General features: G+C 39.3%; 1 protein-coding gene across 1 annotated transcript in view; it reads right to left on the bottom strand.

Annotated features, from left to right (window-relative positions):
* Positions 1-11,952: 11,952 nt before the first annotated feature.
* LOC132820307 (FERM and PDZ domain-containing protein 1-like) overlaps positions 11,953-13,642 on the bottom strand; it is a 55,731-nt gene continuing 54,041 nt past the window's right edge. The window contains exon 16 of the mRNA XM_060832331.1: positions 11,953-13,295. Coding sequence (XP_060688314.1) covers positions 11,953-13,295 — 1,343 coding nt within the window. The remainder of the gene's footprint in view (positions 13,296-13,642) is intronic.

Consider the following 13,642-nt stretch of genomic DNA (forward strand, 5'->3'; position numbering starts at 1 on the left):
CTCTCCACAGATGCTGCCAGGCCTGCTGAACTTCTCCAGAATTTTCTGTTTTTGTTTTAGATTTCTTTTTAAGATGGAAATGAGGACACTCTTCTTTCTCTCAGAGGGTCATTAGTATTAGATTAGATTACTTATAGTGTGGAAACAGGCCCTTCGGCCCAACAAGTCCACACCGACCCACCGAAGCGCAACCCACCCAAACCCCTACATTTACCCCTTACCTAACACTACGGGCAATTTAGCATGGCCAATTCACCTGACCCGCACATCTTTGGACTGTGGGAGGAAACCGGAGCACCCGGAGGAAACCCACGCAGACACGGGGAGAACGTGCAAACTCCACACAGTCAGTCGCCTGAGGCGGGAATTGAACCCAGGTCCCTGGCGCTGTGAGGCAGCAGTGCTAACCACTGTGCCACCGTGCCGCCCATACGTGCCATACGTTGAATTCTTTTGCTTACAAAGTAGTGGAGGCTGAGTCAATGAATTTGTTTTAGCCGAGTTAAGTAGATTTTTGATATACAAGGATAAGGTTTAAGAGGGCAAACGATAAAGTGGCCGCAACTAAATCAGCTACAAATGATGAAACAGGCTCCAAAGGCAAGATTCCTGTCTTCTTACGAGCATTGGTGTGGACTACTGTCAGAAGGCCTACTGTTTGATTACTTAGAGAAGACCCAGTAGGATTCATTAAATCCTGCCTGAGAGCTTCATTTAAAAATCCTTTATGCTGATGCTGATTTTAAATGGACTTCATCCTCTTGCTTCTCTACAGTAGGTTCTTCATTACAGATCGTCCTATTTTCCTGTACAACAATGAAGTTCTCACCTAGAGTATGGCTGCGTAAGCTGCAATATGTGAAAGTTAGTCACTATCACGAAAGGGTCAGTAACAGGTAGAAGTTCCACCTGAACCCTCCTTCTGCTGCAATGTCATCTTAAAAGGAAAGAAAAGATTGTGGATCCAATATTACTGGAAGGACACTCTGATGTACTTCTTTCATATCGTCCAATATCTGCAAGAAAAATAATTGATGCTTGGAAGCAAAAACTGTAAATTGCCTTTTTGCGATAATCAATTCTAAGCTGCTAATACCTGTGCTGCAAGATATGTGTATGAGGCTGTAACACCAAGTGTGCAATGGTGAGGGCAATGCTATGAATGTGCAGTGTAAGTCACTATTGATTGAGATTATTGGTACTTAAATTAAGACAGTGGTGCATTGAATATATGTGAGCTAAATGTTCTATTGTGAGGACACAACAGTTGAAGACACATTCACTGATTTTGGCTAGTACTGAGGTCATTGAACATCTGGTGGTATTGCATGTGATCTTCAGGGTTACACTGCTGAACCTGACAATGTTATATATTTGTCAGCTCCCTGTGTATCTTTGATGTCTTATTTGTCACAGAACAATGCAGAGATGGTAATTGTTCTAAATCCACAATCCACAATACTTTAAAATATCTCAGACCTAACAGTATTTATATATAACGCGATGACCAAGCTTTTCTATGGAACATTTTCAGTTTTCTTTTGAGTTCCATGCACATACTTACGCACTCAAGGACAACTACACAAATCAATGGATAACATAATATAGTCAAACACAGGTGCATTAAACTATTGAACACTATAGACAGTGACAGCTAACTGTTCCCATTATGTTAGAAGTGTCTGTCTTAAGGAGCTTCTGTTTCCTAATGGACAAATGACCTCTCTTTCCCTGTCCATTAGCTTCCACTGCTATGTCACAGAACCTTGGAGAATGCTTTCTGTCATCCAGTGCCATTGTTTGTTTCCTTCTCAGAGTAAACTGTCTTCCAATTTTAATCAAACTGTGCTTTCCTTTTAAGAGGTACAGATTGACTTCAGGTACCACAAGTAATCTTGAAATTATATCATCTTCTCAAGATTTCGTACTCCAGACTGAGACATGCAGCCACTCGACAGTGCACTCAATTTTGACTAAATTCTTTAATTTATACTCTTTAATTTATATTCTGTTATGTTATCTAGGTGGGTAACTCTAGTTTATCTCGCTTACCCTAGGGATTATTCCTCCGTACCTTCAGTGAGGCCGTTACCGGTAGTGAATACCCTTGGTGAGAATTTTAACTACTGTCTGGTCCTAGAAACTTCCAACCCGGTTAGGCTTTATCGTAGGTCTATAGGTCATCCTTCAGTATTACCCCTTTCACCTATGAGTGAGAGCGGCTCGCCTTGGGCCAACCAAGCACCTTCCTACCGTTTGTAGTTCTTAACACTTCACAATAATAATACCAATATATCTTAATCAAATAACTGTTCGGCGATTCGTGTGTGTATGTAAATTAAAAATGTAATTTATTGAAACATAAGAAAAGAAATCAATTTACAGTTACTCACTCTTAGCCTTACGATTTCCTTAGCTCAAAATCCCGATTTAAAGTCGCGAGTCAAGATTACTTAAGTTTCTTAGATTCTTCTTCAGTCAAAGTTCCGATTCAAAGTCGCGAGTCGAGTTTACCTAGGATAAAGCAGAGCTTAGTTCCCTAAGTGTCCCTCAAGGGGATCTTTTGAGCAGGCTGCAAGTTAGTTGTCTCTTGTTTGAGATCTTTTGATATTGGTTCAATATGCACAAATGTGTCTTTTGTAGCAAGCCTGTTTGGTTCAGTAGCCGAAGCTACCTTGGTTCAGTGTCTCTTGCCAGCTAGTGACAAGAGCGAGTTGCCTGCTTTGAAGCTCTGCTTATATCCCTTACAAAATAGGTCAATCAATTACGTCACTAGTTTTAAGAACTGAGATCAGCTATTTTACACCCGCTTGAAATCGTGCCGCGGTCAGCATTTAACACATGCTTGTTTAAAGGTCGCGTTTTAATATCGTTAACATACAATAGTATAGGGTTAGTGTGCAAAAAGTTTATCTGATAAGTGTCCGAAGTGGGCTTTTCCATGTTGATGATTCAGGTTCCCATGATCTCTGTTAAGTGTCCGAAGTGAGGTAATGGGGATGATTCAGGTTCTCGTGATCTCTGTTAAGTGTCCAAAGTGAGCTTTTCAATATGGATGATTCAGGTTCCCGTGACAATTCTGTATACTCTATCCTCTCTTTAAGGAACATTGAGACACTATTCAGCCATGAAAAACATGTAGTATCTGAAATAAGTTCTAAACCGCAATATTTAAGTAGCTATTTATGTTGTCCTATTTAAACATTTTTTATGAGGATGAATCATCTGATGAATATGGATTCAGATGATTGAAGATTTGTAGCGAAGAGTCCAGCTGAAAGATTGATTTCAAATGAAGAAGCACGTTAATATTTCTATGCCATTTTTTTCTCATGCTGTCATGACAATGTCGGTCTAAACTGCACCCTGACAAAATGCAGCTTCATCATGTGTGACTCCAGGCAGTGGATGTTAGTGGACCATTTATCTTTTAGGGTATAACAGCTGAGCCTGGTCACACTCAATGTCAAGCCTCCCAGCAGGGACCTCCGGATAGATGGAACTTGGATTGATTTTCTACCTACCAGCACATTTCACTGGAAACCATTTCTAAATACAAATACGATGAATTTCTAAACCAACAGGAGTTCTGCCTATTTACTGATACCAACTATTCAATGTATGTCACAACAGCAAACAGATGATATAAGCAAAATCCATGGTTCACTGCCTCGGCTCACATGTGAAGAATAATCAGTTGGACGGTGTATGTCTTTCAGCAAGTGTCAGCCTTGGTTCAGTAATAGCACCTGAGTTAAAAGATCGAAAGTTTAAGTCTTCTCCCAGACATGTGAATAGCCAATCTTAGACAGTCAGGTGTCTCGCTTGTACTTCCTTGGCCTTTCAATTAGAAGACTGAAGGTTCATATTCCAATCTCCAGACTAACATCACTTTTTTACTGAAGGTATCCAGCTTGTTGGCAGTCTGCATTTTCAAAAGTGGCTGTAAAAGATCCCATTGGGGGTTGCAGTATTTGAAGGAGATCTAGCCAATATTTTATCCCCCCACCAACAGATTATATGATTTTGTTAGTTGTAGCTGTTTATCAGTTGGCTGCTATGTTATCCATATTTCATTAGTGACTACATTTCAAAAGTACTTAATTCCTTGTCAAGTATGATAATTGCAACTCATGTCCTTTTGACTAAACTTTCAGTGTGGTGCTGAGGGATTAATACAGTGCCTAATTGTTTGTCACTGTCTTTAGGATTTGATAGTAAAGCAAGATACCTATCTTTACAGGTGAATGTAAAATAATCCGATTTTACGGGAGTTATCACAGTGTCTTGGTTGACATTTATTTTTCAAACAATACGAGAGCACATTATTTAATTTTCTAAGTTATTTGATGGCCTTTACTGTTTTCATTGTGCTGTGTTTGATGACAAAATAGCTATAATTATACTTACACCTTGACATTAACATTGCTACAAAAGTATCAACTATTTTCTTTAGAGATGCAGCCCAGATGAAGAATTAAAAGAGATAGCAAAGGAAAATGTAGAATAGTTACAGTTGTAAAACATGTTAGCCTTTCTGAGCTGTACAAAGTTAAAAAGCACACAACACCAGGTTATAGTCCAACAGGTTTAATTGGAAGCACAATAGCTTTCGGAGCAACGCTCCTTCATCACCTGATGAATGAGCAGTGCTCCGAAAGCTATTGTGCTTCCAATTAAACCTGTTGGACTATAACCTGGTGTTGTGTGATTTTGAACTTTGTACACTCCAGTCCAACACCAGCATCTCCAAATCATTTCTGAGCAGTGACATCCTAGACACATTTTACTTAGGTGGCTTTATTTCCTGGTATAAAATATGCTCTCTAAATGTGATGTGTAGCTCAGGTTTTCTGCTGAATTGAAATCTTGAGTGAAAAGTTGGTGAAAGGACATGTCTACTGCAATTGAAATGAGCTAGCCCCTTGTTTTGTTGATTGTCAGCTTAATCTTCATGCTGGAGGTGGTCTCTGGACAATTGTTTCCCCCTTCTAATTAAGAGCTTACAATCTGGAATTTGAGTAGGTTTCATGCTTCTTCAAGAGTTAAATACCTCGAGGCTTTCTCAGTTGAAGAATGCCAGTGAACATGGATATTCATGAAATGAAGGCATTTCTGCAGCTTCCAGAAAAGCAAGTTCTCACGTCAACAATGTAATGTCAATGGATCTGAGCAAGATTGACATTCAGTAGATGAAATTCTTACCTGTCACAAATATGTCCTTTGATTAAAGAACCTTGGTGCATTATATCTATAACTCACTGGTCATGGGGGAGTTTTGTCATTTTGTCAAATTGTAGAACCCTGCTATGTCTTTGTCATTTTCCAGTGGAGAGTTGGCTTGTTGGAGTAAATGATGCATCCATGACTTGTTTAATGCACACAGCTATTTGTTATTATCACAGGGGTAGCCTGGAATAGCCGCTATGTATCAGAAATTCAGGGTAGTTGTTTCCGTATGCAGTAGTTGGAAATGAGGCGTCCATTGAAATCTTCTTTAACATCCATGGTTTATTCTTTCCTTGCTATTTATATTCCGCACTTCAAGTTTTTAATTAATCACTTGGTAGTCATTTAGAATTTGAAATTGCAGAGAAAAAGACACACTTTTTTAAAGTTGTTAAGCTAGAGTCAAGGTATGTGCAAAGGGAGATTCAGCTGGCATCTGTAGCTAAATGGCCTGTGTAATAGTGGCTCAATGGTTAGCATTGCTGCCTCACAATGCCAGAGACCTGAGTTCAATTCCAACCTCAAGCAATTTGCACATTCTCCCCGTGTCTGCGTGGGTTTCCTTCCACAATCCATAGATGTGCAGGTCAGGTGAATTGGCCATGTTAAATTGTTAGGTACATTTGTCAGGGGTAAATGTAGGAGAATGGGTCTGGACTCTTTGGACTTGTTGGGCTTCTGTACTGTAGGGAATCTAATCTAGTGACTGCTAGGGAGCTTGACAGTGAATGCTATCTCAGTAAGTCGTAATATGCTAAGTAAGCTGAATATGAAAAGAATTATACTGACAAACAATTTAAGATTGGTAGTCAGGCACATAATGTGTTCCACTTGCATGCACTGGACGCTACATATCTTAATACACAATGTCCTTTTTTTGCAGAACAAAGCAATGTATACACACACTGCACCTGTTTCAATTCAATAAAATAGATGACATCTTTTCTCTGGTTAATTTCTCAAGGCAATTCCTTGATCAGTCGACCTGCCTGGTTTAAATTTTAACCGATGCTTGGTAGTTAACTATCAGACCTCATTAATTGGTTCATTCTCCATGGTAACACCTCCCCCAAACAAAGTCTTGCCAATCAACCAGCATGGCAACAACTCAGAAGCTTTTTTTTCCCATTTAAGTGATAGATCCCATATAGAATGGGCCACATGTGCTATATGCCAAGACTGACACTGGTATAAGTGCGTATGTCTTTACACATCTTTCATAAAATCTACTCAGGAAAGTAGCACAACATGATGCCGTCTATGCATGATACACTTTCTGAGCAATTATACAAGACATTCTGGCAACAGACTAATTCACTAAGCTTCCTTTTCTAAGTGAGGTTTGAGAAGATTTGTAGCTCAGGTTGAGGTTCTGGATCTAGGTTTGCTCACTGAGCTGGAAGGTTCATTTTCAGACATTTTGACACCATATTAGGTAATATCTTCAGTGAGCCTCTGGACGAAGCATTGCTGATGCTTCCTGCTTTCTATTTATATGTTTGGTTTCTTTGGATTGTTGATATCATTTCCATTTCTTTTTCTCAGGGGTGGTAAATGGTGTCCAAGTCAATGTGTTTGTTGATAGAATTCCGGTTAGAATGCCATGCTTCCAGGAATTCTCATGTGTGTCTCTGTTTGGCTTGTCCTAAGATGAATGCGTTGTCCCTGTCAAAGTGGTGTCCTTCCTCATCTATATTTAAGGATATTAGTGAGAGAGGGTAATGTTGTTTTGTGGCTAGTTGATGTTCGTGTATCCTGGTGATTAGTTTTCTGCCTGTTTGTCCAATGTAGTTTTTGTTACAGTGCTTGCATGGTATTTTGTAAATGACATTAGTTTTGTTGTTGTCTGTATAGGGTCTTTCAAGTTCATTAGCTGTTGTTTTAGTGTGTTGGTGGGTGTGTGGGTTAATATCATGCGTATAAAGACAACAAGCAAAACCAATGTCATTTACAAAATACCATGCAAGAACTGTAACAAACACTACATCGGACAAACAGGCAGAAAACTAGCCACCAGGATACATGAAAATCAACTAGCCACAAAATGACATGACACTTTCTCACTATTATCCTTATATGAGGAAGGACACCACTTTGACTGGGACAACACATCCATCCTAGGACAAGCCAAACAGAGACACACAAGGGAATTCCTAGAAGCATGGCATTCCAACCAGAACTTTACCAACAACACATTGACTTGGACCCGATTTACCACCTCCTGAGAAAAAGAACGGGAAATGACATCACCAACCCAAACATGTAAATGGAAGCAGGAATCATCAGCAAGACTTCATCTGGAGGCTCACTAAAGACGTTACCTTGTGTGTTGACGAAATATCTGAAAATGAACCTTTCAGCTCAGCGAGCAAACCTCCATCCAGTTCCTTTTCTTAGCCAAATAAAGATACCCATAATGTACTGGTTGCTGAAATATTGACCACCATATTCAGTACACTTGGTTTACCTCAACGAATTGTGTCTAACAATGGTCTGCAGTATACAATGCCCCTTCCAAGATATTTGCAGGAAATGGGGTGTTCAAGATATCTTCTCCTCACTACAGCAAAATCTTTGATCATTAATTTCAAATCAACTTGCTAAGATTGTCAAATAGTTGTGATAAATTTTGTGCTACTCCTTATGGCAACAGTTCATCCTGACCGGTAGCTTCAAGGTTTTGAAGTCAAGTCCCCGTAGTTCTTCCCTCCCACACAATCACCCCGCACTACAACCCCCAACTACATGTACACAAACATTGTTCAGAATAAGAAGAAAGTAGTACCAGAAAATGAGTAACGAACATGCAGACAGTCCAACTCGAACAAAATGTTAAAGTCTGAGACACTTTAAAAATGAATTTAAAGGATGTGGGTTTTGTTGGCTGGGGCCAGCAATTAATGGCGTTGTGGGTAGACCCATGGTGGTGTAAGGGAGGGAGTTCCTAGATATTCTTACAGAGCATGGGTTTGTGGAAAAACACTATGTTGTTGTATTTGGCCTCGGTCATACGTTTTTAAGAATAATAGTCAAGTCCTCCAAAGAAACAGATCCATGCTATCAGTGCTCATGTCAATATCTTTCATGCCCCCAAGAATCTATCCTAGGTGTCCTCCTGTTTCACATTGATATGCTGCTTCTTAACCACATTATTATAAAAAAGATATATTGTCAACACTTAACTCTACCTAACCACAATCTCTCTTGACAGCTGCACTGTTGCTAATTAATGATCTGTCTGACTTTCAAGATTGGGAGAAAGTGAGGACTGCAGATGCTGGTGATCAGAGTCAAAGAGTGTGGAGCAGAAAAAGCACAGTCTGTCAGGCGGCATCCTAATGAAGGGCTTTTGCCTAAAATGTCATTTCCCCTGCTTCTCAGATACTGCCTGACTGTGTTTTTCCAGCACCACACTTTTTGACTCTGATTTTCAAGAGCAGAAATTTTCGCTAGTTAAATATTGAGAAAACTGATATGCCATTCCAAACTCTGTTCACTAGCTATGGTTCATCTCTCTCCCTCTTTCTCTCTAGCAACTATTTGAGACCAAAACAGATTGTTTGCAACTTTGACCTCATATTTGACCCCAAGAAGAGCTTTCAACCACATACTCATGCATTGCTCAGACCATCTTTTTCCAAAGATCCAATTTTATCCGCTACAGTTAATCTGCTGCTGAAAAAGGCAGAGTTTTGAGAGTGCTCAGCGGCCCCAGAATTCTTTGCAAGTGGTAAGGCAAAATGAACGAAAGAAGCAATCAAAACTAAAAGTGGATATATAGATTGTACAAACACTGCATTAATGACAATGCTTGTAAGAAAGCTATAGTGCACATTAAATGCCAACACGGTGACAAAGTTACAAATAGCTACCTCCTTACCATGCGCAATTCACAAAAAGAGAAGCTAAGAATAATTGACAGTGTTAATGTATAGTCCTGCATGATATGAATTGGGGGTCAGTTTAGCTCAGTTGGCTGGATGGTTGGTTTGCGATGCAAGGTGATGCCAACAGCAGGAGTTTGTTTCCTGCAATATACAAGTAATCTTTGATCATTGGTAACACATTTTAAAGCTGAAAATGTGTTGCTAGAAAAGCACAGCAGGTCAGGCAGCATCCAAGGAACAGGAGATTCGACGTTTCGGGCATAAGCCCTTCTTCAGGATATGTGTAAGTTTATTTCAAAGGTGTGGCCATTGTCATTTCCAGCTGTAATTTCACTAACTTTATGTAGAAGTCTGTGAATAAGACTTAGTATGAATTCATACTAATCAATATCATAAGCTAAAAGGATTATTCCTTGTCCCTTATAATGATCTTATTGATGTGCTTTATATCTCTCTCTGAGGGTTGATTTGCTTACTGGGCTGGATGACTAGTATCTGGGGTAGAATAAAATGAACAATGGACATTCAAATCCTGCACATAAAGGGTTGAATTTTTGCTTTGCTATGCTTAATGCAGACAAGTATCCTTCAAATCGTATAACCACACGGAACTCTGCAACAGACAGACATGTCTGTGGTCCCCATAGATTATGCCTAAAATCACAGTTCTTTTTAATAATAATAAATACATGTTAATTTAGAGTCATAAAATCATTTAGCATGGAAACAGACCTTTTGGTACAAATCATTCATGCCAACCAAGTTTCTCAAACTAAACTAGTGCCACTTGCCTGTGTTTGGCCCCTATCCCTCAATCATGTGTATGTCCAATGTTGTTTCAATTTTGTAACTGTGCCTGTATCTACCACTTCCTCTGGCAGTACATTCTACATATGACCCTCAAGTCCCTTTTAAATCTTTCTCCTCTCACCTTTTGAATTCCCCCACTCTTGTTAGATTATAAAGACCAAGTTGCGTTTTAAATCACCCGTGGTGAAATTTCTTGCTACTGTAATAGCATGAGCTAATCACGTCACTTATGCAGGCGATCATCATACGTGTTTCCTGTAAATATCAATGTCAATGTGGTCTGTAAATATCCCTACAGAAATCCTCAAATAGTAGAAACAATGTTTTCAGTCATTTTCTGGAATGAATATGGCTTTTTAACCACATGTTGAGACTCTCCTCTTCCCAAACCCATGGAAATTGACCATCAATGATTAGTGAGGAATTGACTGCGAGTAGGACACTGTTAGTTCTTGGATTATGCAACTCTCCAGCTTAGGAGCAAAGATCAGTTTATGTGAATTATAGCTGAAAGAGAAAATAAAATGTTTGAAAGTATGACTTTCTCTGTACATACAACAATGTGCTTCTGTGAAAGTATAGTCTTTGTTGCTTTTTTATTCAAGGTTGTTTGAGTTTTGAACCATTAAAAGAAAAAACAAGGAAAATTTTCTGATTAAAAGCTGTCTTGGGCATCCATTATCACAAAGGTGATTCCTTAAACCAACACTCCCCATCCAGGGACTGATAATTGTAGGGAAACTGTAGACCCAAAATTGCAAGTGACAATTTTCAATACCTTAGTTTCAATGATGGGCAAATTGTTAGCCTCAGTATAACATAATTGTGTTCAAGAGCTCTTTCGGTGCTGTGCATCAAGGAGTTAGTCCCAGACCACATGTATAATTACAAAGAAACTTAGAATTTTTACAGCCTTGTATGTCACAAACAATGGCTTCTATCTTGATATAATCAGCATTGGCATGTCAAAAGAATTGGTGAGGTGATAATTTAAGTTTTTCTGTTGTTATAAACCACTGAGAGAATTAATGATCTTTTGCAGCATTGCCCATTTAAGCTCTGTATCCTAAAATCCTAGCCTCTGTCGATTCAGATAGAAATTACACAAATATATCAACTAACTAAGAATGCCTTTCTTGTAAACCCAGCAAGTGATAGATACTGCAACCTGCCTCCCGCCATCCTGAGAAAATCCAATGATCACTGTTTAACACTGTAATGTGGAAATAAGATTCTTTAATACCATATATTTTCTATTGCAACAAACAATGTCAAATTCAAAGACTGAAACATTCTACAGCTTAAAGTATCTAATGCTAATATCAAACAACAGAACGTGAGATAGATGCTAAAGGAAAATTCTTATATTTCTATTACTTTTCACTGCCTACTTTATCTACAGTCTCAAGGCAGCACCTTCTTACCTCAGCACACACACACACATGCATATATATACACACACACACACACACACACACACACACACACACACACACACACACACACACACACACACACCCTGCACGCATACACAAATGCACTCATGCACAGACACACGTGGGCAGACATAATATTTTCATTTCGAGAGCTCTCTGGAGGAGACTGCTTATTTGGTATCAACTCATATCAAATTATATGAAATTTTGTAGCATGGCCTGGTCCTCTGGAAACACGATGGGAAGCCCCTGAAACCTTCAGATTCCCAACAGTCAATGGAATGAATTCAGACCTCAGTTTCAGTTTGAAAGGGCAGCTTTAAAATGCTGTCTATATGAAGTCTGAAGAATCAGCAGAGTACTACATTACCATAGAAACAGGACATGTCTTGCATCAGTTCTGATTGTTATTAGTCATATGGCCAATGCCAATCAAAGTGTCATATTGTAGTGCACATGTTTTTCCAGGGGATGAGTTTAGTGCATATCATGTACTTGTCACACAATTCTACATCTTTCTTTAAATTGTTCTAATAATATTCTCTCATGGCCCAAACTTTACAAACACTGTTTTCTGTTTCAGGGGTATATTATTTGAATGACTGCGTCTGGCAGAAAACATCAGCAGTCAGTGCATTACACTGCTGAGCCAGGAGTTTCATGCTTAAGTCATCACACTTCCTGCTGCATGCATCCTGAGAGATTTTCACAAAGGTTTTATAAGTCAAAGAAATCTCTTTTAAGTTATTGACCACTTCGGCATGACGTTCTGCGCAATGCATGCAGGTCGTGAACTGGAGACATGTTGCTGTTAGCTGTATGAGGGCCTGGAAACTTTCAGAAACTCCCAGGAGCATCTCCACAGGAGCCTGGTCTACTTTAATGCCCTTCTGGCAAGCAGACGTCAGTTTTCCACTTTCAATATATAATTTCTCCTTTATTGATGAAGTAAGTATTGCACATTCTTCCTCAATATGACTTTCTCTGGGGAATTCTTTCAGCACATTGAGTAGCTCCATGATATCGTTCCGTATCAGATGGAACCCATTCGGCATGCTATATCTTTCAGTCTTGAATTGTGACAGAATGGAGCCTTCAAGCTTTGGTGCAAGATCAGTTTTAGGAAAATCAAAGGAGCAACTGGTAAGCATGAATTTCTCACTTTGCCCAGTAAATGTGGTGAGGTATTGAGAGAGGTGGTTTTCTGAATCAGGTGGGGTGGTCTTTGGTGAACACTGCCATATGGAATATGCTAAATCTTTGCTTTCGTCATTAACATCAGTACCCTGTGCTCGAAAACGATTCCCATATACTATCTGACAGCTACACGTGTCCTTATCACTCATTGGGAGCTGTTCATCTATTTCCTTATCCACGTCAGTTGTGAGGATAGCTTGAACTCTGGAGTCAACATTCAAACTGTGTTTATTTTTTATTTGTTGGAGACAGCTCAGTTTGGTGGAGGGACATTCATTTTGCTGAGTAGCAGTTGCAGATTCCTGAATGGTTGAGTTGTCTACTTCATAAAGCTGCCTTGGTGTATTTGTCAGTGAAGATATTTCCTGAGGAAGGTTTCTATCTTGAGGGCAAATTATCGATGTACTGATCTCAGTTATACTTGCCTCAGTCTGGTTAGAGATCTGTTCTGTTTTTGATAAGTCATCTTTCGAGCTGTCTTCTGCAGGCTCCGTGTTGCACTCAGAAATGTTAAGAGACCTCACTGCACAAGTTTCAATCTTTGGTTCTAAGTGTGGTGATTTTAAATGTTTAAACATGCCGAATGTCTTAAAGGAGACTCGGTTTAAATTCAGACGTAAACTGGATATGTCAAGGGAGTAAGCAACTTTGCTTTTTTTGTCTGTCTTAGATGAGTTCCTCCTGCTGGAGATTTCCTCTTCCAGAACTGAGTTTTCTGTCAGTGCTGTCAGATCTTCTGTAGACACCACAGAATACATCCATGAAGTTATACTGCCATCATCATTTTCTTTGACTATTTTTAACCACTTCTTCAGAGATGAACATATTTTCCTTGGAGTTTACTTGATATAAAGTTTGCCTGAATGCAGTTCCACTTTGATTCTTGTTCATCTACTGAGCATGTTCATCTCCCATTTCTAGGACTGTGTTGTTTTTGACAATTGCTTCACCTTGCCCTTTGTCTTTCATGCTAATTGTGTACATGGTTTGTTGTTCATCAGTGCAAGACACAGTGGTAACATTATGCATCTTATCTTCTGTTAGATTCTGTGAGTATGCATGAGCAAGCTCTAGAATTACTCC

Source organism: Hemiscyllium ocellatum, chromosome 11, assembly GCF_020745735.1.
Source record: "Hemiscyllium ocellatum isolate sHemOce1 chromosome 11, sHemOce1.pat.X.cur, whole genome shotgun sequence".
In the NCBI taxonomy this organism is placed as follows: Eukaryota; Metazoa; Chordata; class Chondrichthyes; order Orectolobiformes; family Hemiscylliidae; genus Hemiscyllium; species Hemiscyllium ocellatum.